The 24,631-nt window shown below is 39.4% G+C and overlaps 1 protein-coding gene across 3 annotated transcripts in view; it reads left to right on the top strand.

Annotated features, from left to right (window-relative positions):
* The window catches only part of SMAP1 (small ArfGAP 1), a 66,437-nt gene that overhangs the window by 9,196 nt on the left and 32,610 nt on the right, over positions 1-24,631 (top strand). For all 3 annotated transcript variants that reach the window (XM_082218333.1, XM_082218331.1, XM_082218332.1), the window contains exons 2-4: positions 18,417-18,550; positions 20,305-20,390; positions 21,501-21,576. In XM_082218333.1, coding sequence (XP_082074459.1) covers positions 20,308-20,390; positions 21,501-21,576 — 159 coding nt within the window. In that variant the 5' untranslated portion in view covers positions 18,417-18,550; positions 20,305-20,307. The remainder of the gene's footprint in view (positions 1-18,416; positions 18,551-20,304; positions 20,391-21,500; positions 21,577-24,631) is intronic.

Here is a 24,631-nt window from a genome sequence, read left to right as displayed (position 1 = left end):
TTCCTAGGTGGGAGGGGGGCCGAGGGTGCGAAATGGGAACGTGGTTGTGGGGTGGCGGCAGCTGCACCAGAAGGCCGAACAGCCCTGACGAAACCTTATTATAAAAAAGGCACCTCTGTGGTTCGCTGGCAGGCTTTTTCCTATCACTTGCTGTTGTATCAGCGGTATCGCTGCGGCCACTGCTTCCTGGAACCGGCTTCCTTCCTTTCCTATTATGTCTCTTTCTCTCTCTGCTTCTAACAGGACTGACAGTTACTTGTAAGGGTTTTTGTGGTTGCTGGGGTGTGGGGGAAATAAAAGGTGTTGCGTATAGGATGAAGCACACACACACTAGGCAAGAGAGTTCCTGCATTGCAGGGGGGTTGGGCTCGATGACCTTTGTGGTTCCTTCTGACTCCACAGTTCTGTCATCTCCCGCCCTTCTAAAAGCAGGGTTTGATTTGAGCAGTGCTCTCCTCTGAGGATTTAGCAGGCACAGAGATACACCCTCTTCTAACACTTAGGAGTAGGAGGACTCCCGTCCTGAGTCAGGGATGACGAGGATAAGGGCTAAGTTCCAGAGAGGCTTTTCAGGTTTGTTTGAGAGTTTGGGCATGCCTAGTAGGATTCTTGACATTTTTTTTTGTTTTTCCTTTCCCAACTGCAAGCTGTAATGCCATAGAGCAATTTGGCTTTGAAAGTGTTCCTTAGTTTTGAAAGAGGGTTGGTTGCGTGGCATGCAAAGGCTAGCTGTTAAAGATGAGTATGCCTGAGGCCCCGTTGGTTCGCGGAACCAAATTCTTGGGTTTTTTGCCATTATTTGGAATGATACATAGAAGTGAATATTGTTCCCTGATGAAGAGTCTGGTTCAATGTGTTGAGGTTGTAAGGATTTGCACACTATGCTCTTCACCACAGTGGCTGGAGTTGAGTAAGTGCTGTTGACATTGACACTGACACATGGAAGTAAGTTCCACAGACCTCAGTAGGATTTATAGAGCTGGTGTTCAAGGGCATGTTGCAAGGGCAGCAGAGTAAAAGAAAAATGCCCTAGGTGGCTCAGGATTTTTCATTTTAGAATTGGTTTTGACTCAAGTACAATCAGTAACTTTTTTTTAGTTATGATAAAAAGTGTTTCCTGCTTGGCAGGGGGTTGGACTCGATGGCCCTTGTGGTCTCTTCCAACTCTATGATTCTATGATTCTATGATTCTATGTGACAACATTGGGCTTTTCAAGACCTACTCAAATGGGAAACAGTATCTGTCTGGAAACTTCTCTGACATAGCAGATATGCACAGGTGATTTCCCCCCTATATTGATGACTAGTTTCAGGTGGTGGTGATGGGAGGCCTTATAGCCCATGTGTTAGTGTTCTGCAGGGCCTATTTTGTTTCCCAAGCTGTTGTAATATCTAAATGACCTCCTGGGTGAGAATATCCAGAGGTCTTGAGATAGGTGCCATCAGCATGCTAATACCACCCAGCTCTATTTCTTCATCAGAATCAGGTGGTGTGATAGGGAGATTGAATCAGTTTCTGGAATTAATAGTGGACTGTAAGATTGCCAGAAAAACCCTGAAAACAAGATCAAAGTTAAGATCAAGGTACTGATAGTAAGAGGTTGATTTGTTGTTATTGTTGCTGCTGTTATTATTGAGGTGGTGGGCAACTTGTTATGGTTGGGGTTGCAGATTGAGGGTGTGTGTTGATTCAGCCTGTATTTGGAAGCCAAGGTAGAATCTCTGGCAAGAAGTACATTCCACCTCCCAATGCAAGCACCAGCTGTTTCCTCACAGAAAGACCCTGGTCAATTTGATCACTGTTATAGTAACATCCAGTTTACACTAGGACGAAGTGTTGTACATAGGGCTGCCTTTGAAGATGTTGGAAACTGCTGGTGGTCCAAAAATACAATTTCTAGATTATTCATAAAATTGGCTAGTTATTAACTTGATTGGCCACTGATCTGTTTCCCAATACAGTTCAGAAGTACTGCTGCTTACCTAGTTTTCAAGTCATGTATAGGTCTTTAGAGTATTTGAAGGAGTGCCTAATTCCACATGAGTGTTAAGGGTGTCTTCTTAGGTCCTTTTTGGGTGTCCCTACCTTCAGATCCGTTGAGTGGAACAAGGGCCTTCTCAATTGCGGCTTCCTGTGTGTAGAAAACCATGAAGGTTTGCTTGTGCTGGATTTCAAGTCTTCCAGGGTTAGATTAAGATCTCTCTATTTACCTGTGCCTTTTAACTGCATTGTTAGATTGGTTTTTTCCTGCTGCTTTGTTCTGCTGCACTGTTGTTTTAATTGTATTTTGATTTTCTTGTGTGTGGTTAAATATTTATTCTAAGCCTCCATATTGATATGGAAGTTATCCCATTGAAGGATGAGGTATTAAATATTTTAAATTAATATCTAGAGCAACAATTCAGTTCTTACCAAGTATGATGACATTCCTTCCTTAATCTTAACTTCTTTTTCTAAACATACTCCAAAAATAGACGGTCAGAGCTGAACATTTATTGCAGCGGTTGTCAGGGAGGAGTGGTTTACAGACCTTTAACTATAAGTCTGCCCACAGTCCCTTGAATGAATTAGATCATTGCATTATTTCAAAGTCAGGGAAACAGACTGTGTGGTTTTATGCAATGTTTGACCTAGAATTTCCTTGATGTTTCATTGTGTTGCCCTACCATAATAAGGAAGAGAAGTGAGTCATACCAGTGGGCTAATGCTTGCTTTGCCTGAGCACACATCAGGAACTTGTCTCCCTAACAAATGCTGAATTGCCTATGCTGAATGTTGAAACACAAGATAAAAGAGGGAATCCTGATTTCAAAAGTAAGAATAATTTAATAGGCTGAGGCCTAGAATTGCTGCATGTTACAAGGATTCACTTGGTTAGCAGAACAGCTTTCATTACTTTGCTTTCCAGATTCAGTCAGTTTCCCTGAAGTCATTTTTCAGATGTTTCAAAGCTTCACATACAAGAAACAAAGTTAACTGTGATCAGCAGTCTGTAAAGTCAAACTTGGGAAAAGTACAGTTGCTTACTGAGTAAAGAGTAGCATCAATACTTAGAATGCTGGGTAGCAAAGTAGCAAAATGAGTAGGGAAATAATCTTGACTAGCAACCTCTCTTTCTCCCCCAAATGAGATCCATCTTTACTGTAGATCTGATGTGGGAACCTCTTTGTAATTCTCCATCTTCCCTTCCTCCCACCTTCTTTTCTACATCCCATCACCCTCCATATTGTGGGGGGGGGGGAACCCTACCATTCACACCCCTCAAAAATGTTAGTAGCTGTCAGGGGTTCAGGAGCAGAGGCGAGGGCAAGGGAGGAAACAGAGAGCGAGGGGGAGGAGGCAGACGAAAGGATGAGTGATGACGACGACCCGAGATCTCCGAGCCTTTCCAGTGAATCAGAAGATTCACAAAAAGGAGCACCAGTGGCCAGGGCAAGGGGGGAGACTAGGGGGACACCCCAGGAAGAAAGAGCCAGAGGGGACTCAGAGGGGAGCAGTTGGAGATCGGGACCAACGTCACCGCCAGAGAGTAGGAAAGAGGAAGAGCGCCAGGGAGCAAGCGCTGGCAGCTCGCAACAGGAGGGAGGGCACGAGTCAGGAGTGGCCACACCTTCATCGGGGAGCGAAGTGACGGTTAGACGGAAAGTGGAAGGTTGGGCGCGCGCGCCAAGTTCAAATGCACAGGAAGGTGGCGCAGTAGGCAGCCCGGAAAGGGAGCCAGGTCCTAAAGCCCGGCGCAAGGAGACAGAAGGGTCCGGGGGGTCAGCGTCAGAAGAATCCCGGAAGGAAGAGACCCAGGGGGGCAGAGGGACCCAGAGGAGAACTGTCAGGCGGAAAAGGTGGAGCAGGGCTAGGATATTAAGTTGGTGCGCAAGGGGCGGAGACTCAGACGGAGCTTCGCCGATCTAAGCATAAGACGTAGGGTTGCACGCAGCAGCTCGAGAATGGAGACTGTAACTCAATAAAGACTTTTATTTAACGACCGCTGGCTAGCGTGATCCTCTGTGAGCTCGGATCTGGAAGTAACCCTGACAGTAGCATTATCATTTCTATAATAATATCAAAGTAGTAAAATGCTAACCTTGACTTTAAAAGGGTGTTACTATGCTGTGGTGCGCTGTCTGGAGAGGGTACTGTGAGGCTAATTATATCTGGTCTTGTATGGTGTGGTTTTGTGGGGGTTTTTGCTGTTGTTATTGCTGTCATTGTGTGCTGAGGTGTGTGCATCAAATAAATAAAACTCCTTTGGGTTGTAATGACCTAGTTTAATTTAATTCAGGATATCTGCCATCTCCACTCCCATACCTGCAGTTGTTGCCACCTTTGAAATTAAAAAACATACAGCATCTTGCATAGTGCATTACAATTGCTACACCAGGCAGAAAACCCATTAAATGGTCTACTAAGACCCTACCAAGCCCTTCAACAATGTTCAATTGGTCCATGGGGAAAATGGTTTGGGAACCACTACTTTAAACCTAAAGGGGAATTAGTGGTGGGGAATCTCTGGGCAGTGGGCACAATTTATATCTGAATTCTTAATACTGCCTTTCCTGCAGAGGGAGGATGTACATGAATCCAGTACCCATGGTAGAACCTTCCTTCATCCCACTAAATATGATACTGTGTTGCATGGGAGCATGGCTAATGAGTGCACTGTAGTAGAAACAAATGGAAACAATCATGTACCAGAACTCCGCACCATTTATGCATGGTTTATGTCCCAAGGCACTGTACGTATAAGTGAAATCGCTTATACTTGAAACACAACCGAAAAGGCCTGTGAACATCCAGTTCCGTCCCTTTTTTGTGACGTTTTTGGATCACTTCTGGGTTTGGGCGATGTACACATATTGAATGCACCTAAAACAGTCGCTGCCTGTATGCAGGGTGTTGGGGGGGTGTTAGTTGAAGAAGCAATAAAGATACAATGGTTATTCAAAATTTATGCAGTATTGTTGTTGGTATTTTTTTTTTAAGTAAAGGGGGCGGAGAGCCTAGCTGGGCTTGTCCGCAGGGGCAGAGAGTCCCGCATACCTCCCTGCAGCAGCGGAGGGTGCGCTGCACTTCCCTGCAGTGGCAGAGGGCTTACCACGCCTTTCCCGGGAATTTACAAAGGGGAGGCATATAGTAATAGTAGAGATGAAAAGATATAATGTGTACTTGACTTAAAAATTTAAACAATAACCTGGATTATTATCTAAGTGCATCAGCGCTAGAATACTGCTGTTGTATGATATGGGGACAATCAACCTAACTGACTAGTCAAGTGGCTAAAAAGAGTCCAGGTTTTTATAGTGAAATAGTTAATTCTATCTTCAGTTTTATACTTGAGGAAGAAAAAAACAACTCATTTGCTAGGAGATCCAGACGATTGCACCCATGGGACTTCCCTTCTGGAGGAAGAGGGAAGGCAGTTTTCATTTATTTCTCCCTGCAGCCCCAACCATGCTTCCCAAAGAATGTTCTAGACTAGAGGGTTACGGGACCATTTAGAACAATGTGGGTGGCATTGGGGGCAAGATGAGAAAATGCCTCTTTTCCCATCTTCCTCCAACAGGAGCTTCTGCTGGACCTCAGTTCCTTCTGCAGTATTAGGAGCCTTTCAGTTTGAGGACAACTGGATACAACCACAGCAGAAAACATCAAAGTGCCTTTGAAAATGTACTGAAAGAAGTTCCCTTAAAAGGAATTTGCTTTAAATGTGGTGTTCCACTAGAATTCCCAGGTCTTGGGAGTGAAATCCATTAAAAAAAAATGCTGCCCCACATCACTGATTGCAGCACAATTCATTTGAAAGTCATAATTGAGCAACAAGAAAACTTCAAAGGACAACTTGAATTTTAAAAATTGCTGAACTACAATTTACCAGCAAGTTATTTGTTTAGTACTAAGTCAAAATGTAAAACTTTTCTCCTGTTGCAAGTGTTAATTTTTAACATAGAAAAGCGAGGCAGAAAGTGTGATTGCTGATTACTGCTATTGTGAAAGATCACCGTCCTTGTCTTGTACACATTTGTCCTTCGTATAGAAATGTCACACACTGTACCTCTTGCATTTCATGGTATTTTGGCCCCCATTGTTTACAGTTTCTTTAAGTATTTGTCAACAGAGAATTGCATTTAATGCATCTAAAGTGCCTACTAGTCCATGAAGGCTTATGTCACAATAAATCTGTCGGTCTTTAAGGTGCCACTTTACTCTTATTGTTCATTTCAGTTGTACAACTAAGTAGCCTTTTGTTATGACTCCCTGTTACTTGCTGCTTATAAGCCGACATGCTGTTAATAGGATCAGAAAATAAAAGGCAATTTGGAACTATGGCATTGCAGTAAGAGGTAATAATTATACTTTATGGAAGTAGGAATAAAACAAGCCATTGTATATTACAAAATAAAGGTCATCCTTTAAAATACAAAATATTGGAAACCCATATGGTAGCTCAGTACCTTGTATGTAAGCTGTAGTTTATTACTTTCAGTCATAAATACTGTCACAACTCAGACCCTCACTCTTAACACCAGCAGGCAGCAGATTTGAGTTTTCCACTCCTTTGCTGTATAGTTTTGTTGTACTATATGACTACTGTGAAGTACCCATTAGCTCATTGCTTGAATCTTACGCAGGATTTCTTTCCTTTTTTTGTCAGTTTCCTATTTGAGCATACCAGGACTTAAGATACAGGAGAAATTTTCTGGCTAGTACTATTAAAATGCACAGCAAGTTGAATATATGTTGATTCACTTTAAATTTATAGCAAATTATCTGAATTACTTAAAGTATGCATGCTGTGATTAATTCTCCAAATTTTGTGTAATTGGTTTGTAGACTACAAACACAATAAACATTGATTTAGTGCAGATTTTAAATTTTGTTTATTATAGAGTGCATATTCTTGGCTCATTTGAAGAGCATGCCAAGTGTGGTGGCAGTCAAACTTTACATGATTTTAAAAATTGCATTTAAATTGGCTTGTATTTTATCTTGTTTATATGTGGGGTGCTTTGAGGATCCTTTTTATTGACTGAAATATGTCATATAAATTTTACATATTTCTTAAAAGTATTTCTATACCACCATATCAAAATATCAGAGTGGTATACAATGTTAAAACAAAAAACACAATCAAAACAATACAGATCAATCATTAAAATATCTGACTAATCAAAAAATTAAAAATTAAACACCTGCAAATGCCTTTGGCATAAAAAATAGACACCTAAAACTTAAACACAAGGGTGACTACTGAATCTTTTTAGAAATCTTCCACAGCATGAGACTAACAACATGAAACTCCTGATTTCTCATTGAGGACAGTTGAGTCTCTGTAACATGGGAGACAACTAGTAGCACTCCTGGTTGATCTCATTTTCTGAATAAATATACATTAAAACCATGTAGGAGGGGTAAGGATTTGGGCATCTGAAGGAGGTGAAGAAGATAAGATTCATGCGATTCTGTAGTCAACTCACAACTGTAGCTGAGCATGAATTTGCTTATGAATTGAGGAACAACTGGCTGAACATGTCTGTTATGGTTTAACTTGTGAACCACACTGAGATCTTTGGATGAAGGGCAGTATATAAATGTAATAAATAATAATAATAAAGGGTGGGGAATCACCATCCCACAGGCCTAATTAGTCCCACCAGGTCATTTTGGCCAAGCTTTTCATGTTTTAATAAGACATTCTGTTTTCTGCTGGTTTTAGTATTGGTTTATTCCCCCCCCCCCCCGTATCTTTTCTGTATTTCTGTGTTACTATACAGTGGTACCTCGCAAGACGAAAAACGCGCAAGACGAAAAACGCGCAAGACGAAAGAGTTTTCTGTTTTTTGAGTCGTTCCGCAATACGAATTTCCCTATGGGCTTGCTTCGCAAGACGAAACGTATTGCGAGTTTGTTTCCTTTTTCTTAAAGCCGCTAATAGCCGCTAAGCCGCTAATAGCCGTGCTTTGCAAGACGAAAAAACCGCAAGACGAAGAGACTCGCGGAACGGATTAATTTCGTCTTGCGAGGCACCACTGTATTAATCCTTTGTTACACTTCTTTGATATGTATGGGTCACAAAGAACTGGAAATAAAAATGAAAACTTGCATCAATTATTTTTGATGGGGTATGTACTTGAATATTGCTCCAGTCCAAGTCCATGCTTCTGTTCTAGTAACTCATGCGTGTACTAGTGCTGTGTGTGGCTCTCCTTAGCTGAATCCTGAATCAGGAGAGGAAAAATGGGTAGGGAGGAAGGATTAAAAGAGAAAAACATGAGATCGCTACCCATACAATCCAAGAAATCCATTTCTTTTATTGAAAGGAAGCGCTAACAAAATGATAATGACACTCACCCCTGAACTTTCAGTAGATGTAGAATTGCCAGGGGCTATAATTTATCATATCAAGGATGTGATTATAGGTGCTTTAAGTGAAATGCTTCCCTCAGTGGTTTAGGCAGCTACCCCTGGAAAGATACCCCAAAGGGAAGGGATCTTCCTATCAATAGGTTCTCAAATTGAGCTCACAGAGATAAGGAAAGTTAGAAGGGAGAATATAAGTTTTAAGACAAGAGTGGTCCTGTTGGACAGTTGTATCAGAACTGGAAGAAAAGCATCCCTGCAGTAGGGACCATCATACAGATGCAGAGCCTCTACTTTAAACAAAGTTCAGTTTGGCTAATCTGCCTGTACCTAATCCATAATGATGTTTCTTGGTGACTGGATTTTAAAAGTAGCTTTAAAAAGTAGCTTTCATAGTGATGCTCATTTAAGCATCATTATGTTAAAGAAAATGAAATGGCACTTCTCTTATGCCCTCCTCTGGCAAAAAGATCTACTACATGGAGGAACAAATTTAGTAAGCACATGCCCATCCACATGCCCACAATGGATCCTTTAAAATTAAATAGAAGTGTGTATTTCAACTACATTGTTTTGTTTTACAAGTGGCAAGAGAACCGTGGCATAAAATCTAGCACTTCAGTTTCTGTAGACTGTCCCACATGATTTTGTTTCTATACTTTGTGGCTCAGACAAGGATTTATCAGCTGGTCTGTAACTGTCACAGTATAAATCATCTTACTTGGTTTACAAATTGAAAATATTTCTAATTTTGTGCAACATTAAATTCAACATCATTAATATGAAGACACTGGTTGCAAGGCCATTATTTCATTATAATGCCTTGTAAATGCTTGCATCATTCTTCTGCATTCACCCTTTTCAAACGGAAGGTGATCTCTTTATCTCTTCCTGTTGAATGTTTAATCTGATCTAGCGAGGTAATCTCTGTACAGCTAATCTAGGGTGAGAGGAATAATCTATGGAGTTAGAATAACGGGACTACAGTGGTACCTCGGGTTACAAACACTTCAGATTATAGACTCTGCTAACCTTGGGTTAAGAACTTTACCTCAGGATGAGAACAGAAATTGCACACCGGCAGCAGCTGGAGGCCCCATTAGCTAAAGTGGTACCTCAGGTTAAGAACGGTTTCAGGTTAAGAATGGACCTCCAGAATGAATTAAGTTCGTAACCAGAGGTAACCCTGTATGCACAGTGGTCATCAAAATTGAGAATAGGATCTGCCATATGTCCAAAATTTCCTGGACATAGCTGCGATTTGTCCTCCGAAAATAGTGTCCAGGCGCAATTTTTGAAAAGCAGCAAAAATGTCTGGGAAAACCTGGGCATATGGCAGCCCATATCGGAAGTGTTGATTCTTTGGCGACATTCCTAAAAAATAGGTAAGAATTTCATATATATTTTTTGGAGATTTTGCAGGAAAAAAGCTCAACAACTTTGCCCCTCCTCCCAAAAAAGCTCTATTCCAGGACGCATTATGTTTCAGACAGGTGTCATAGGTCTTGTCATCCAGGCTTCCCTTAACTCTAAACTTCAGTTACTGATAAGTGTATACTCAAACCCTTGCTCTCAGTTACTGGAATACTGGAATATAAAAAAAATTCTGGGAGATGACTTGTAGATTGTGTGAACAGTCAGCTGATTCTTGCTACAACTGAACAGATGGGTGTCAGTTGACTTTTTTTCTGTAGGAACAGGTCCCTTTAATTAGAAGTTTTCAAAACTTGCCTGTGGACCATCCGTGGTCTGTGAGCTTCATTTAGGTGGTCTGTGGATTTTTGGTGGAATTCAGTGGTACCTTGGTTCTCAAACTTAATCCGTTCCAGGAGTCCATTTGACTCCCGAAACCGTTCAAAAACCAAGGTGCGGCTTCCGATTGGCTGCAGGAGCTTCCTATACTCAAGCAAACTGGAATATTTTCCGGTTTGCGGTGTTCGGGAGCCGATTTGTTCGACAACTAAGCCATTTGAGAACCAAGGTACCACTGTACAAGGAGACTGCATGTTCATTATATTAAATATTAGCTCAGTTGGGGAGCGTGGTGCTTATAACACCAAGGTCACAGGTTTGATCCCTGTATGGGTGCATATTCCTGCACTGCAGGGGGTTGGACTAGATGATCCATGGGGTCCTCTCCAAATCTGATTCTATTCATACTGATTTTTAATTGTATTTTATTGCTTCCTTTATTGCTTTTATTTCTTGTGTTGTATTTTATTGCATAAAAATTTTAATTCTGTGAAGAAATAGAAGAAGCAATAAAATACAAGTAAAACCATGCAGTATCTAGCACGGATGAGGTATGAGAGACTCTGCTGGCAAGTAGGTAATGTCTTTTCCCACCTCCCTTGCCCCATCCTCCAGCCCAAGGAAACTTCAGAAGGGAGTTCCTCCCACAGGCAGTATGTGTATGTGTATTTTAATGAGCTGAATAGAGTGTTAGTTTATTTTTGGTTGCTATTTTGTTAATGTTAATATTTTATAAATTATAAATGCTGTATTGATTTGTTAATCATAATATGACTTTGCTTTTTTAGCTTATTTTTAATTGTTGATTTCTTAACGATGTTTTATAGATTTCAATTGTTTCACTGATTAATTTTTTAATTATTCTATAAGATTTATGCTGTACTTGTGATGTTCTTTTATGTTCTTTCTTATTATTATTTATTGTTTGCAAGCTACTTTGGGATTCACTTGGAATGAAAAGTGGCATAGAAATATAATCAATCAAATCAATCAAAACTGTGTTGCATTGCAGTTGCTAAAACAGGCATAAAAAACCTTTAACAGTCTGCCAAGACAATCAGCATTTTTCAAGTTGTGCATGAGAAAAAGAGTTTGGAAGCTACTGTATTAGAAGAGCACCTCAGGTTTTGAAAAATTGTGTTGCTTAAGATACTGAGTGCTAGATTAATTTAAGCATTTTACTTTCACTGTTCACCTAATTTGTGTATACATATAGTTGATTCAGGTGTTGAAGAAACTTGCAGCACAACTGGATATAGCATCTAGAGATCCATGATCAGAACTCTTACTTTTAAAAATAGTTTAATAACAGCCACAGGGAGAAGAATATTTAACCTTTCATTCTGTGCCATTTTCTTAGGGAAAACTGTTTACCTTCAGCTTCTTTTTAGCCCGTGGGGGGTGGGAATCCCACAGCTATATGTACATTCCCCCCCCATGAGGCAAATAGTTTTGAGTACATAATTTTCAGTTGGAAAACAAGAGGGTGAAGAAAAGGATACACCCCTTTTCCCCAATGACATAGTACTGATGGGATTGCCTTCCTCCTCCACTGTTAATAGTTTAACGAAACGAAAGGAGATATGCTCTCAGACCTCCTGATCTCACAACTTACTTGACCCTCAACCTGTTTGTCAGTTACTTTGCTCCAATATTAGATCAAGAACAGTGTGTCTGTGTGCACATATGCAAGTACATGCCTAGTTTTCTGAATAATTTGTTGCCTTTAAATTTTACTTTAGTTCCCTGATTTAATTTTGCAGTTCTCATTTATGCCTGCAGCTATATTAGATTAGCATCAGCAAGTGTATTCTGCCAGGGCTATATCCTCTTTGTTTAAGCAACAAATATCTCCAGTTTTTGTCATAGTTGTGATTCCTGCCATGTAGAATTCCATAGATGCTCTATCATTACTTCTAGTGTATAATCTGATTTAGCGTATATTTTCATTTGTATCACTGTAGAAAATTCTTGTCTTACCTATAGAGCAAGGCAAGAAAATTAAGAAAGGCTCCCGGCAAGAATACATGTAATGGATGTTATACACACATCCCTTCTCTCTATAGAAATGGGTCAGACAAGTTATTATGAATGCAAATTGAAGGGGTACCTTTGATATTGTTTAAATCATGTCTGACAATATAATTATTTGTGTGAATCTGGTTTATTGCTAGACTTACTCATTCGGCAGGTAAATAACCATGTCTTCATAAAGACAGCAGCTTTTGGAAAATGATTATAAGAGACCTCATTGTATCCTGCTTTACCCCTGAAAATCAAAATATATCAAAATTGATGCATTTTTTAGCTCTACAAGATTAACATGCAGATGACTAATGGAATTGTTCCATAGGAACTTGATAATTTTGTGCATCTAAAACTGGGGCATTATGTTTAGTCTTTTTCACCAAGAAAGTAAACTGATTATAGATTTACATTTTCCAAGAATTAAGGGCAGGTTTGCTTGTTCTCTGCATGGATAAATTAACAGTGCCACTAGGTGGAGCTGTTAATCCAAACAAGTGAAAATTGTCGGTAAGCATTTAGTTTGCTTCCTGTTGAACAGTACTGTATTTTGGAATTATTAGAATACCAGATAAAACTGGCTGTAATGAAGAGCATAAGAGCTATAGGACTACTGGGATAGGCAAATGCTAAGAAATCTTTTTAACCTGTATCCTTTATTGGAAGAGATATAGTAAGTAGTGGCAGAGCATCCATAGCACATTGGTAGAGCACCTGCTTTTTGAGTCCCAGATCTGAATACTGGCCTTTCCAGGTAGGACTGGGCATGTCCCCTATCTGAAATGCTGGAGAGTTGATGCTCGTCAGTGTGGACAATACTGGTCAATGGCCTGAATTGGTATAAGGCAGCTTTCTATGTTCCTAAATAGCATACAAAGAAAGATGCATACCGTTATGGATTTCATCTAATGAATAAAACAACCTATTGAAATGTTCCAGCTGAAAAAAGCCCTCAGTGTTGTAAGGGTGAAGTTTACAACAAGAATCAAATAGAAATTTGGTACCGATGTTTATGAGAAATTCAGGAAGTGTATCAGTTTATATATGTTGGGAGAATGTGAAAAATGAACTTTGTAGACTCTGATTTTCAGCCATACTATAGAAAGTGGACCTGCTGATTTAAAATATAGTCAGTATTCTGAAAAATGAGGTTCAAGACATAGCTGTTGTCCTTAATATATGAAAAACTCAAATATGGCAGAGAGCAGGATTACCATTTTTTAAGGAAGTGAGTATATCTTATGTTGCATTATTCTCCAGCTGTGTGTCTTTAGAAACATTGACAGATGGTTGGCTGTGGCTTTGTATCAAAATAAGACTAAGCTTTTCCTCTGCTTTCTTAGTTGATGTGCTCCCCATAATTGCATAGATGATTACTGCAAAAAAAGACAAACAGATGTTTGAAGTACTGCTTGTTATGCTGAAGTTGTGAGGAAAGGTAAAAAGTGAGACCCATGGGAGATAGCTGTAGCATCCACTCTGGAAGAGAGGATATTTTCAAAATAGATTAGCATATGTAGACTGGAGCAATGATATCTAAACTCTCAATAGTTTTGATCATATATGCACATACTGAGGGATGGCTGGAATAAATGTCAAAGCCATCTTTGACTTAGTTGTCAAAGATGTTGGGCTGTGCAGTGAAAGCATATTGTTTGTTCTGATGTTAGTTCTCCATTAAATAGCTCACTGCAGAAACCACAATGACTTTTGAGAAGTATGAATATAATACACTCATGCAAATCAGAGTATAATTATTCCTGGGCAACCATATCATGACCCAGAATCCCTTCTTTGAAGCTTTTTTTCAGAATGTCTGATCCTTTATGATATAATGATTGAGCTGGTACTTTCTCTTTCATCCAATACGTATAAAACAAATGACATGGGAAAGTGGCTTCTGTGGCTACCTTTCCCACTTAATAATTCTCCCCCCTCCCCTCATTAAACCCATGAACATGCAATTTTGGACTTACCACAGATGTGCTCACTATGAGTTTCAGACCTTTTGGTAGGCTTCAGAGGTACTCTTAACAGTGCAAATGCAAGTCATTTTATGACGATCAATGACCATATCAGGACAAAAACACCAATTACAAAATTTTAAAGCTGCAAATGATAAAATGATATAAAACTGAATCTTTCTGCCAGTCTCTTGATATTGGTGAACAAAGCTCAAGCTAATATTAAGCTACAGTGGTGCCTCGCAAGACGAAAATAATCCATTCCGCGAGTCTCTTCGTCTAGCGGTTTTTTCGTCTTGCAAAGCAACCCTCTTAGCGGATTAGCGCTATTAGCAGTTTAGCGGCTATTAAAGGCTTAGCGGAGTAGCGGCTAAAAGGCTATTAGCGGCTTAGAAAAAGGGGGGAGCAAAATAAATTGCAAGACTCGCAAGACGTTTTCGTCTTGCGAAGCAAGCCCATAGGGAAATTCGTTTTGCGAAGCGCATCGAAAAACGGAAAACCCTTTCGTCTAGCGGGTTTTTCGTCTTGCGAGGCATTCGTCTTGCGGGGCACCACTGTATTATAAATTGATTCCAACTCATAGCAGAAAAAACAGCTCAAAAAAAATCCAACCAGAAACAGAAACAGAGCAAAATATAGCAGCAGGCAATCCATCAGACTACAACAAAGGGTGAGATGGGAAGCAGGGCCACTTCGTTGTCTTTGATCCAAGACCAGCTATGGCCTGGTTTGCACATTATGGTTTGCAACCATGGCTTAGCATAAATGTGCAGCCTTCTGGAGAGAAATTGCAGCTCCTTTGTTCCTCCCTGGTCATTCTGCTGCTACACTTAGCTAAACCATAGTTTGTCTTAGAATGTCTTCAAACCTAGAGCTCTCCTAGACAAACTACAAGCTGTAAACTGTAGCACAAACCTTGGTTACATCTTATGGTTAGTTTGGAGAAAGCTAATCACACTCAGCCAAACTTTTTTTCAATCACTGTAAGTGTTTGTTTTTGCTTTTCCTTTCACCTTACCCATCCTTGTTTTTTCTTTTGAGTCTTTCAGATTTTGAGCCTGCTGGCAAGAACTATCGCATTGGTTATTGACCGTTTTTAAGCTGCTCTGGAAGCCTATTAGCTGAAAGCTTGCAAGGAAAACGCTTTAAATCAGTGTACTGGCAGATGTTGCCAACTCTCAACAGTATGACCAATGGCCAGGGATATTGGGAGTTGCTGTACATAACATCTGGAGGGCACCACATTGGCCACCCCTACTTTAAATAAATGTATAAACTTAAGAGTTCTAAAATCTCTCAAAGTGCATTGACAGATTTTTTTTGGGGGGGGGATTCCATTATGAGTGTTCTATTGCTGTACCAGCATAACAAAAAAGAATATGGCCATTACTTAGGATCTTTTCTAGTCCAAATACTAAAGGCTGAGACTAAATAAAAGAGAGTGGCCCACCAGCTGTGACAGTCTTTCATATAAATCACGACTTCTCTGGAAGTAGCTGCGACACAGCAGGCTATAAGTCCTTATGGGGTATAACAAATTTGCTGGGACTTTTCTCCTTCATCTTCCTCTCTCCCCTGCAGTAGCATTTGCACCCTTGGAAATGAGGAAGCTGGATACTATATCTACCTACCTACCTATCTATCCATCCATCCATCTATCTTAGTTTACAAAAATACGTGCATTGTCTCTTTTTTCAAGTTTCTACAGATCAGTTTCATTTGTTGTGAGACATTAGTGTTGCATGTAGTACAGTGGTGCCCCGCAAGACGAAATTAATTCGTTCCGCAAGTTTTGTCGTCTAGTGAATTTTTCGTCTTGCGAATCACAAAATCCCATAGGAATGCATTGAAAATCAATTAATGCGTTCCTATGGTCAAAAAAAGTCCAAACAAAGCCAAATTTGGTACAACAACAGTTTATTAACTGCTCTTTAAAGTCACACATACTGTAAAGAGCAGTTCAAAAATTGAAGGGAAAATAAATTAACTTTATAAACAAAACATGTCTTTGTTTTTAGACAAAGGAAACAAAGTCGCGAGACGTTTTCGTCTTGCGAAAAAAGGCCATAGGGAAATTCGTCTTGCGAGGCAAATCGAAAACGGAAAAACCTTTCGTCTAGCGAGTTTTTTGTCTTGCGAGGCATTCGTCTTGCGAGGTACCACTGTATTAGGTTGGGAAGAAAAGAGGGGAGGAGGAATGGTGAGTGGGGTGGGCTCAGGTGGTTCTGCTTCTATTCTTCTACTTACACTGTGTGGGGTTTTGTGACAGCGTCACTTTTATGGGTTCTCTTACTATTTGCTTGTTGCATTTCCTTGGTGGTGAGAGAGGTTGGGGGTGGCCTACTGTGTGGTTGGTTGTAGTGAGATTTGTGTGTGTGTGTGTGTGTGTGTGTGTGTGTGTGGATTTTTGCATCAGGTTAGCCAGATTGATACATATGCTGTCGACAGATTCTTGTTGTTGACTTGTTGGGCTATGTATGTGATAAAGGGGAACCATACCGGGGTGAAGGCATCTTCTATTTGTCCCCATGTCAGTTTCAGTTTATTAGTTAGTTTTTCTAATAAGGCTGTTTGCCATACTATTTGATACCATTAGTCCATGCTTACTCCTGACAGGTCTCTCCAATGTTTGGCTATGATGCTAGCTGGATACTTGTAAAGGCATAAGTCACCCTTAAATTTGTTTTTGCCATTTGGGCATTTTCACATGTGGTGCTGATAACATATTTTATCATTGAGTGCATTAGTTGTAAATGTTAAATGAGTTAGAAGGATGTTCTTGTTTTTAAATGAAATGTGTAGTCTAATACACAGGCTTATATTCAAAACATACAGATGGGCAATATAAATAATGATAAAATGCCATTTGAAAACAGTTGGTGTGTGTTATTCTGTCATGAAGTAGCACTGAAAATTTCACAGATAAAATAAATAAGATCTACCATTTGAATGTGCCTTTTACCTGAGGCAGTTCTACCCAACAAATCTGTTGTTTGGGTTATCATCCCATTGCAACTTCCTTTAATTTTCAAAAACACACAAAAATCTTTTGTTAATAAGAGTTCAACTTAACTTTGTTGAGACCATTATGGAATTTAAATCTGTGACGTAAGAAAAGGGCCACATGTGCTTGTGTTTTATCATGTGAATCAGTTTCCTATGGCACCCCACATTCATGTCATGTTTGGGTTATCATCCCATTGCAACTTCCTTTAATTTTCAAAAACACACAAAAATCTTTTGTTAATAAGAGTTCAACTTAACTTTGTTGAGACCATTATGGAATTTAAATCTGTGACGTAAGAAAAGGGCCACATATGCTTGTGTTTTATCATGTGAATCAGTTTCCTATGGCACCCCACATTCATGTCATCTTAGGTCAGTGTAGGTGTAACCATGGGACTATTCCTTATGTTTTGCAGATTGCCTGTTTCCCCTTCTAGCACTAAAATGATTTGGTCAAGCAACCATTCCCATAATTTCCACTTACACATCCTACCACACAGCCATAGGGTACTACACCACTCACATTTCACACAATTCTCAATACCCCAAGGACCACCTCTCCCCATATGAACCAACTTGGACCCTGCAATAATAATTTGAGCCCTTCGCGTGTCCCCTCCGCAAGAGGCCTGGAGGGCGACAACACGAGAATGGGCTTTTTCTGTGGTGACTCCCCACTTATGGAATGCTCTCCCCAGGGATGCTTGCCTGGCGCCTTCATTACATGTTTTTAGGCAACAGGCCTTTGGCTAATTAAACAATCTATGGCCTTTTAAACTAGTGGCAGGGGGGATTATTGTTTGTGTTTGTTATTATGGTATGTATTTTTGTGCTTTTATATTGTAAACTGCCCTGTGATCCTCCAGTGAAGGGTGGTATATAAAATGAATGAATGAATGGAACTGCCCATTTTGTCTCAATATCTTTCTTTCTAAGAGGGCTAGAGATTTTAAAAAATGAAAGCTCAGAGTCTGGGACACTTGCCAATAAGCACCAATGGAAGACCTTCACAGGTGCCATGGCAACCAAGGGTGCTGGATTGGCAACCACTGAACTATAACTGTAGAAGACTTTGATCCAATGGATATTATTATCTTCCTAGAGTTGGAAAAGCAATTTGTGATGCTATGCAAATGGGCCACTGCCTGGGAAGTAAAAGCAAAGGCCTACATGCAGTAATATGTGCAAATGGACTGTCTGAATGATAGTCTTAAACTGTGCAGGCCGACAGTTGCATTTATATGCCCGAAATAAAACTTATTTTAAAACATAGCCAGATCTTGCAATATTTTCATATCAGTTATTTCCCATAGGTCCACGATGGGCTTCCTGGAACACAGGTGTCTTTATTTGTATCAGATGCGCTGGAATTCATCGAAATCTGGGGGTTCATATATCAAGGGTCAAGTCTGTCAACTTGGACCAATGGACACCAGAACAAATACAGGTAAAGAAAACTAAAGTTGTAGTGGGGGCAGCAGAAATCTTCTGGAAAGTTTATTTCACAAGCTTAATTGGTAAAATGGATTATTCTTGCCTACCTTAAAAAAAAAGGACCAACAACTGTTATTTAGTTAGAGGCATTTTCGTTAGGAGGACACTATGTGGCAGCCACTATGTTTGCTTCTCTTGCGGATTTCAGTATTCATATCTACTTAAAATATCAAGACTACATATTGAAGGCTGTTTGAAACTGCTTCCACATGACAGCTACCATTTTCTGTGTGAAAAGAGTAATGAAATGGGTTGACGTTCCATGCTAATAATGGCTTGTCTTTGTGCTGCCAAACTTGTATTGTGGCAACTTGCATAGTCTAACAGTATTAAAAGCTTTCTAGCCAATAAAGTGAATAATGCCCTGAAACTTTTGGCCCTCTATTTTGTTCACTTATTCAGAGCCTGTTCCATTTTGGCATAGTTTCTCCCATTTTTCTTAGGGCTGCTTCCATATTCAGAACATGATCCCAATTGCAATTTTTTAAAAAAGAAGTGGTGATTTTTACTGAAGGCAGAGAGAACCTTCATATTGCCCTCATTAATAATCAGGGTGGTAATAGTATCAGTTTCAGTTTTTCAGGCTGAAGAAAGGGGGAGTATCGTCCCAGTTGTTTTGATAATCAAGATGCACCCTGGCAATTCTCCAAAAGAGAGGCCTGCTTTTTGGAAGGTGTCACAAGAATGTTTGATAAATCAGTCCTGTTTTGTCTTATCTCAAAATAGCCCCTATTTTTTCAATGTTTCTGACGACAGTCTTTAAGGATTTTCAGTTTACAGGAGCATTTCACTTGTGTTACATTATCCAGCTTTTCAACAAAAACATAACTTCACTTAGCCTGATGACCTGTTCCTGTCAACTATCATTTTGTCCATTAATACACATAAGTAGAATTCTATAAATTTTTAGAAACGTGACATTTAATTATCAAAAGGCAGTTTAAGCAAAATTGTCAAAAATACAGTACTTGCAACATCAAAAATATAGAAGCAGTTTATGTTATGGTATAAAAGCAGTGTGCAGGATATTTTATGGTAGCGGAAACATTTTCAATAGGGATATTACTTTTTTCTCAACACTAAAAGTGTCTGATAATATCTCCCTGCCAAAAACTTACAATAGAATTTAGCATTGCTTAGGCAATACTATGCAACCTTATCCCAACAAGACAAAACTTATGCACATGTTACTTATGCTTAAAATAGTTATCTGCTATCAAAGGAAAAAAGGGGGAAACTGACAAAATGAGGGTTCTTTTGCCTGATTTTTAAAAAATCTTCCATTTAATAATCTTGACTGCTCCTTGTAACAGTGCAGAACTCTGAAATACTTCCACAAGGTTTTGCTACACATAGCAAGAAATCAGTTAAGAGTCATACCTTAGGATTTTCGTTGTGTTTGAAAGTTTTACCTTGCAGAAAGCATACAAGGCACGTCAGCACTGTTGCTTTTGCAGAATATAATTCCATGAGAAGATTTCATGAAAAGGCCTAAAGCCTGAATATTATGATACTTGTGAAAAATGACTACAAAAGTAGTTGCTTGAATAGTTACACATTTACAGGCCACTTCTAACTATAAATACTCAAAAGTCCCATTGATCTTGATAGTAATGACTTTCACGTACAAATGGTTATGCCTTCAGTGGCTGTGTGTTCAATAAGAATTAAAATGGTTCATCTTTTTTCTTTTGCTATTGCTTTTAGTGCATGCAGGAGATGGGAAATACCAAGGCAAGGCTACTCTATGAAGCTAATCTACCAGAGAACTTTCGAAGACCACAAACAGATCAGTATCCTTTGTGCACTGCCATACTGGGAGAAGACAATAGTAATTTGAGTATTATTACAATGTACATGATTATATTCTACCGTGCATAGAGTGATTAAAATGAAAAGGAGTAAAAACAAGAAAAAATACTGGACGATTGGTTTCCAATGAATTGTGAGACAGTTTTTAGTTTATTCCAAATAATAATGTATTCAGAGATAACATTTGGTTAAATACTGCTAAATATGTAGCAATATTATGATAAAGAGCTTGGTCTAGTAGATCACTTTTAGTAGTGCAAAAAAAAATCACAAATAAGCATAACCCAGATGACCTCTACCCCTGTCTTTGGTTGGATAATCTCTGAGGCATCTCCCATCCCTATGTACCAGGCCTAGGCCTAGTGCTAGTGCATGTGAACTAGTGATGGTAACACATTTTGGAAACAGAGTTTGGAAGGTAGTCCACTCAGTTCGGAGCCAGCACTAGCACCCATCCATTCTGACATGATTTATAACGGCTTTGTGGCACACCTCTAACAGTGCCTTTCCCCTGACCTGTCTCCAAGCGTTACCAGAGTTGTGGAGGGGAAGGGGAAATGTCAGACAACAGGGCTAGCTAAAACTCAGGGCTTTTAGTTCTAACTTACTGTAATGAAGACTTCTGAACATGCTTGGAACTATAAAAACTGTTTTTGTTTTTTTTAATTACCCCTAGCCCATTGATAGCCAGCAAGGAAGCATTAACTGTGCATAGCATAGGTGTGACCACATTAGTCAAGAAAGTGCACCTCCCTAACTTTTTCGAGTCTGAACTAGAAAAGTTGGGGGAAATTTAAAGAGCTCCTTTTTTTTTTTTTTGGCTTACTAATGCTGATCATATAGTCACTCCTCACATGCATTTTGAGATGTAGTTCAAAAGATTTTATGCTAGAAGTCTCGATGTATTAAGGTGTGCTTATATGAAATCAGGTATTGAATGAGACCTTGCTAAAATACTAATTAAAATTGAATGTGTGTGCTTCTAGCTTTAAAGATCTTATCTAGGATATAACTGGGAATTAAATGTTTTGTACTGTAAACCCTCTTTAGTTTGGTCTGTGTTCTGTCTTCCTTAAGTTATCTGATCTCAGAGCTGTGGAATTTTTCATCAGGGATAAATACGAGAAGAAGAAATACTATGACAAAAATGCTGTTAATATCAGCAGTGTAAGTAAACGATCAATTTCTTCTGAATTTTGGTTTAACATGTGCATGTTGTAATATAGTTAAATTATGCATACTATGACATATTTTAAGTGATTGCTCCCCACCTCCACAGCCCACTGTGATCCGCCTAACAAAGCTGCTCCTGGCAGTTGATGGATCCCTCTCGCAAGGCATGGGATAGGGCATGGGGCAGCTGTAGCAGGATGGGAAATCAGAGGCATTTTGGGCTACCCTGTGCAAGCCAGGAAGAACTTTCTGACAGTAAGAGCTGTTCAACAGTGGAACAGACTACCTGAGGAGGTGTGGGCTCTCCTTGCTTGGAAGTTTTTAAGTAGAGGTTGGACAACTAGCTGTCATGTATGCTTTAACTGAGATTTCTGCATGGCAGGGAGTTGGATCAGATGACCCCAGGGTTCCTTCCAACTCTACAATTCTGTGATTCTGCGATTCCTCCCCTTCCTGTCACTTCTGCAATCACTGTGCATGGATTTTAACAAGTGAACAGGACACTTGCTTACCAACTATGTGATATCACAACACCATGTGATTTACATGTTGTGCTTGTTCCACCCATCTGTCAAAATTGACCACAAAGAGCAAAAAAGTTTCCCTGCTGACATATTATAAAAGACCAACCATGTCAGTACAGAGACAGGAAAAAAACTGATTATCGTTAATCATAGAATTTGTGTTAATGACTTGCTTGAAAAATAAAGTACTGCACCATGCCTACAAGCTGAGGAACTCTTAGGGAGAATGAAGAGGAACGTGATTGAAACCTGCTGTCAAGTATTTGTGACTCTAAACTGATGGGTGGGGTACTGATAGATGTTCCTTCAAGGCTCACGAGAACCTTTGCTACTGAAAAGAACGTGGGCATGTAAACTCATTAACTGTAAAATGGAAATTGCTTTGCTGAATCAGAACAGGGATTCCTCTAGCCAAGCATTGTATCCCCTGACAGTGGCCACCAATTTGCATGGCTGAGCTGGCAATCCTTTGTTATGATCAGAGACATACAGCTTTAACATTCAGCTCTGCTGTTATGGCTAATTACCATACTTCCAGGAATCCTTTTAGACCTTCTGAGAAGTCATTTGACCTAGTGAGCACTTGCTATTCTCATGGCAATGAACTCCATAAGTTGGTTATGTGTTGCCTTGTTGACCACCTTCATTCACACCAAGCTCCTTTTGGGAGGGGGGTAACTTGAAATGCAAATAACATATATTTTTGCTACCTGTCTGCTTGAAGGTAGGCAGTGTGGCTCTACTTACAGAAGGCACCCCTATATTCCTCTGCCTGAAATCCGTATTGGAATTTTGCTGTGCAGTGATCTATATCAGCCCATTGATCATATTACTACAACTTTTACTTGGCGGACTGACCTTGACCTTTTAAAAATCCTAATACATCATTTTAAAAGATAATATTAATTTGCTTTTGGGATCCAACAGATTCATTATAATCCTAGCCGAAAATAAAGTTGCCTATTCAAAATGACTTTAGTTTAACATTTTTTTTAAAAAAAAAAATCTTACTATTTTCACATTCCAAAAAAAATAGCCCCAATTTGCTTGTAATGCTAAGCCAAATTATTACTTAGTGAAAACAAGCAAGTGACCTTGAGGAGCAAAGTCACCATGATTCTTGTTCCGGGTACCAACTTGCTTGCTCATTCTTGCTAAGCCGTTGTTTGACTTACCCTGTGGCCTTATTCTCACGTAATGCTAAACCAAAAGCTGTTTGGGTACATTGGACCTCACAGTGTTAATTTAAATGCATCTTAGGTCTAACAAAATATCTTGGAGGATAAAATGGAATTTTTCATAGGTGAAATGCTGGACTCGGAAGAGAAACCAAAGAAACCAGTGTTGCAAATTTGCCATACGATAAAAACTGCTCCTGGGGTGGGGTCCAGCATAGCACAGCAGTGTTTTGTAATTTGTGGACATTAAAAAAATAATAATAATTTAGTGTTCTTGAAGTGAATAATCACAGCAAAATAGAATTTTTCATATAGACAAACTGCTAAGTTATATTCCTACCCACAACAAATGCTATGGTTTGTGAGAGTTAAATATAAAAAATAGTTTGTAGTAATCAAAGAATAGAAAATACAGAGTAACAATTTGAGAGTACAAATGAAATGAAGTTGTTAATCAAAGCACTGTGGTTCCAAGTGTTACAATGAGATGTTGCCAGCAGAATTTTTAATATCACGTGTGGCTTATGGAGCCTCTTAGTAATGTCAAGAGTTGGCCGTTGTTTATTTAAAGAGGCGGTTGCTCAGTGGTGGAGAACATGCTTTGCATGCAGAATGTCCCAGCTGTGGCGCTGTCTCGCCTGCCTAGTTTCTGGAGATAACTGAAAAGCTTGGGCTGATGATTTGGCATTTCAAGGCTCCCACACCTCTACTTTGCAGGAGCTCAAAAGTTTATTACTAACAGGTAACAATGGGCTTTCTTAGGCCTTCAGATTGTGACTGCTCTTTGGGAGTTTATGGAAATTTCTGAAAATACTGCAGTAAATTTCAAGGGATAATTGCATCTGCTCATAAACAAGCTGAATAATACTTTGTTGAATGCTGAAAATGCCCTGCTGATTACAGGTGTATGTAGAAATTCTCAAAAGACTATACAAACTGCATTATAATACACCCGGCAGTTTATGTTAGAAGGCTGTTCCTTATTAACTAAGAAGATTTTTTCCTTTACTGTTTCGAAATGGAGTGCTTTATTTGAAAGTTATACATTTAGAGTTCTGAGTTATTTTGCTTCAGTCTTTAAATAAATAATTCTGTTAGAATGAGCAAGAACAAAGACACCTTTGCCTCCTTCCCCTTCCCCATGGGACAGTGTTCATTTTCAGTTTCAGGACATTAATATTTCAACAGTCACACTGGATAAAACTGAACAATGGATGAAATGTAATTATTTTCCCTCGTGCCTCTGATGTGATCTTATCCAAGTTCATTTCTTATTTTATATTCTGGTGAATTCATCCATAAAGCATTCACTATTGATTTTTTAAAAAATTGCCTTTTGAAAAAGCT

This window comes from Podarcis vaucheri (genome assembly GCF_965113315.1).
Source record: "Podarcis vaucheri genome assembly, chromosome: 3".
Classification (NCBI taxonomy): domain Eukaryota; kingdom Metazoa; phylum Chordata; class Lepidosauria; order Squamata; family Lacertidae; genus Podarcis; species Podarcis vaucheri.
The sequence above is the reverse complement of the archived record's forward strand: the minus strand, read 5'-3'. Positions and strand labels throughout refer to the sequence as shown.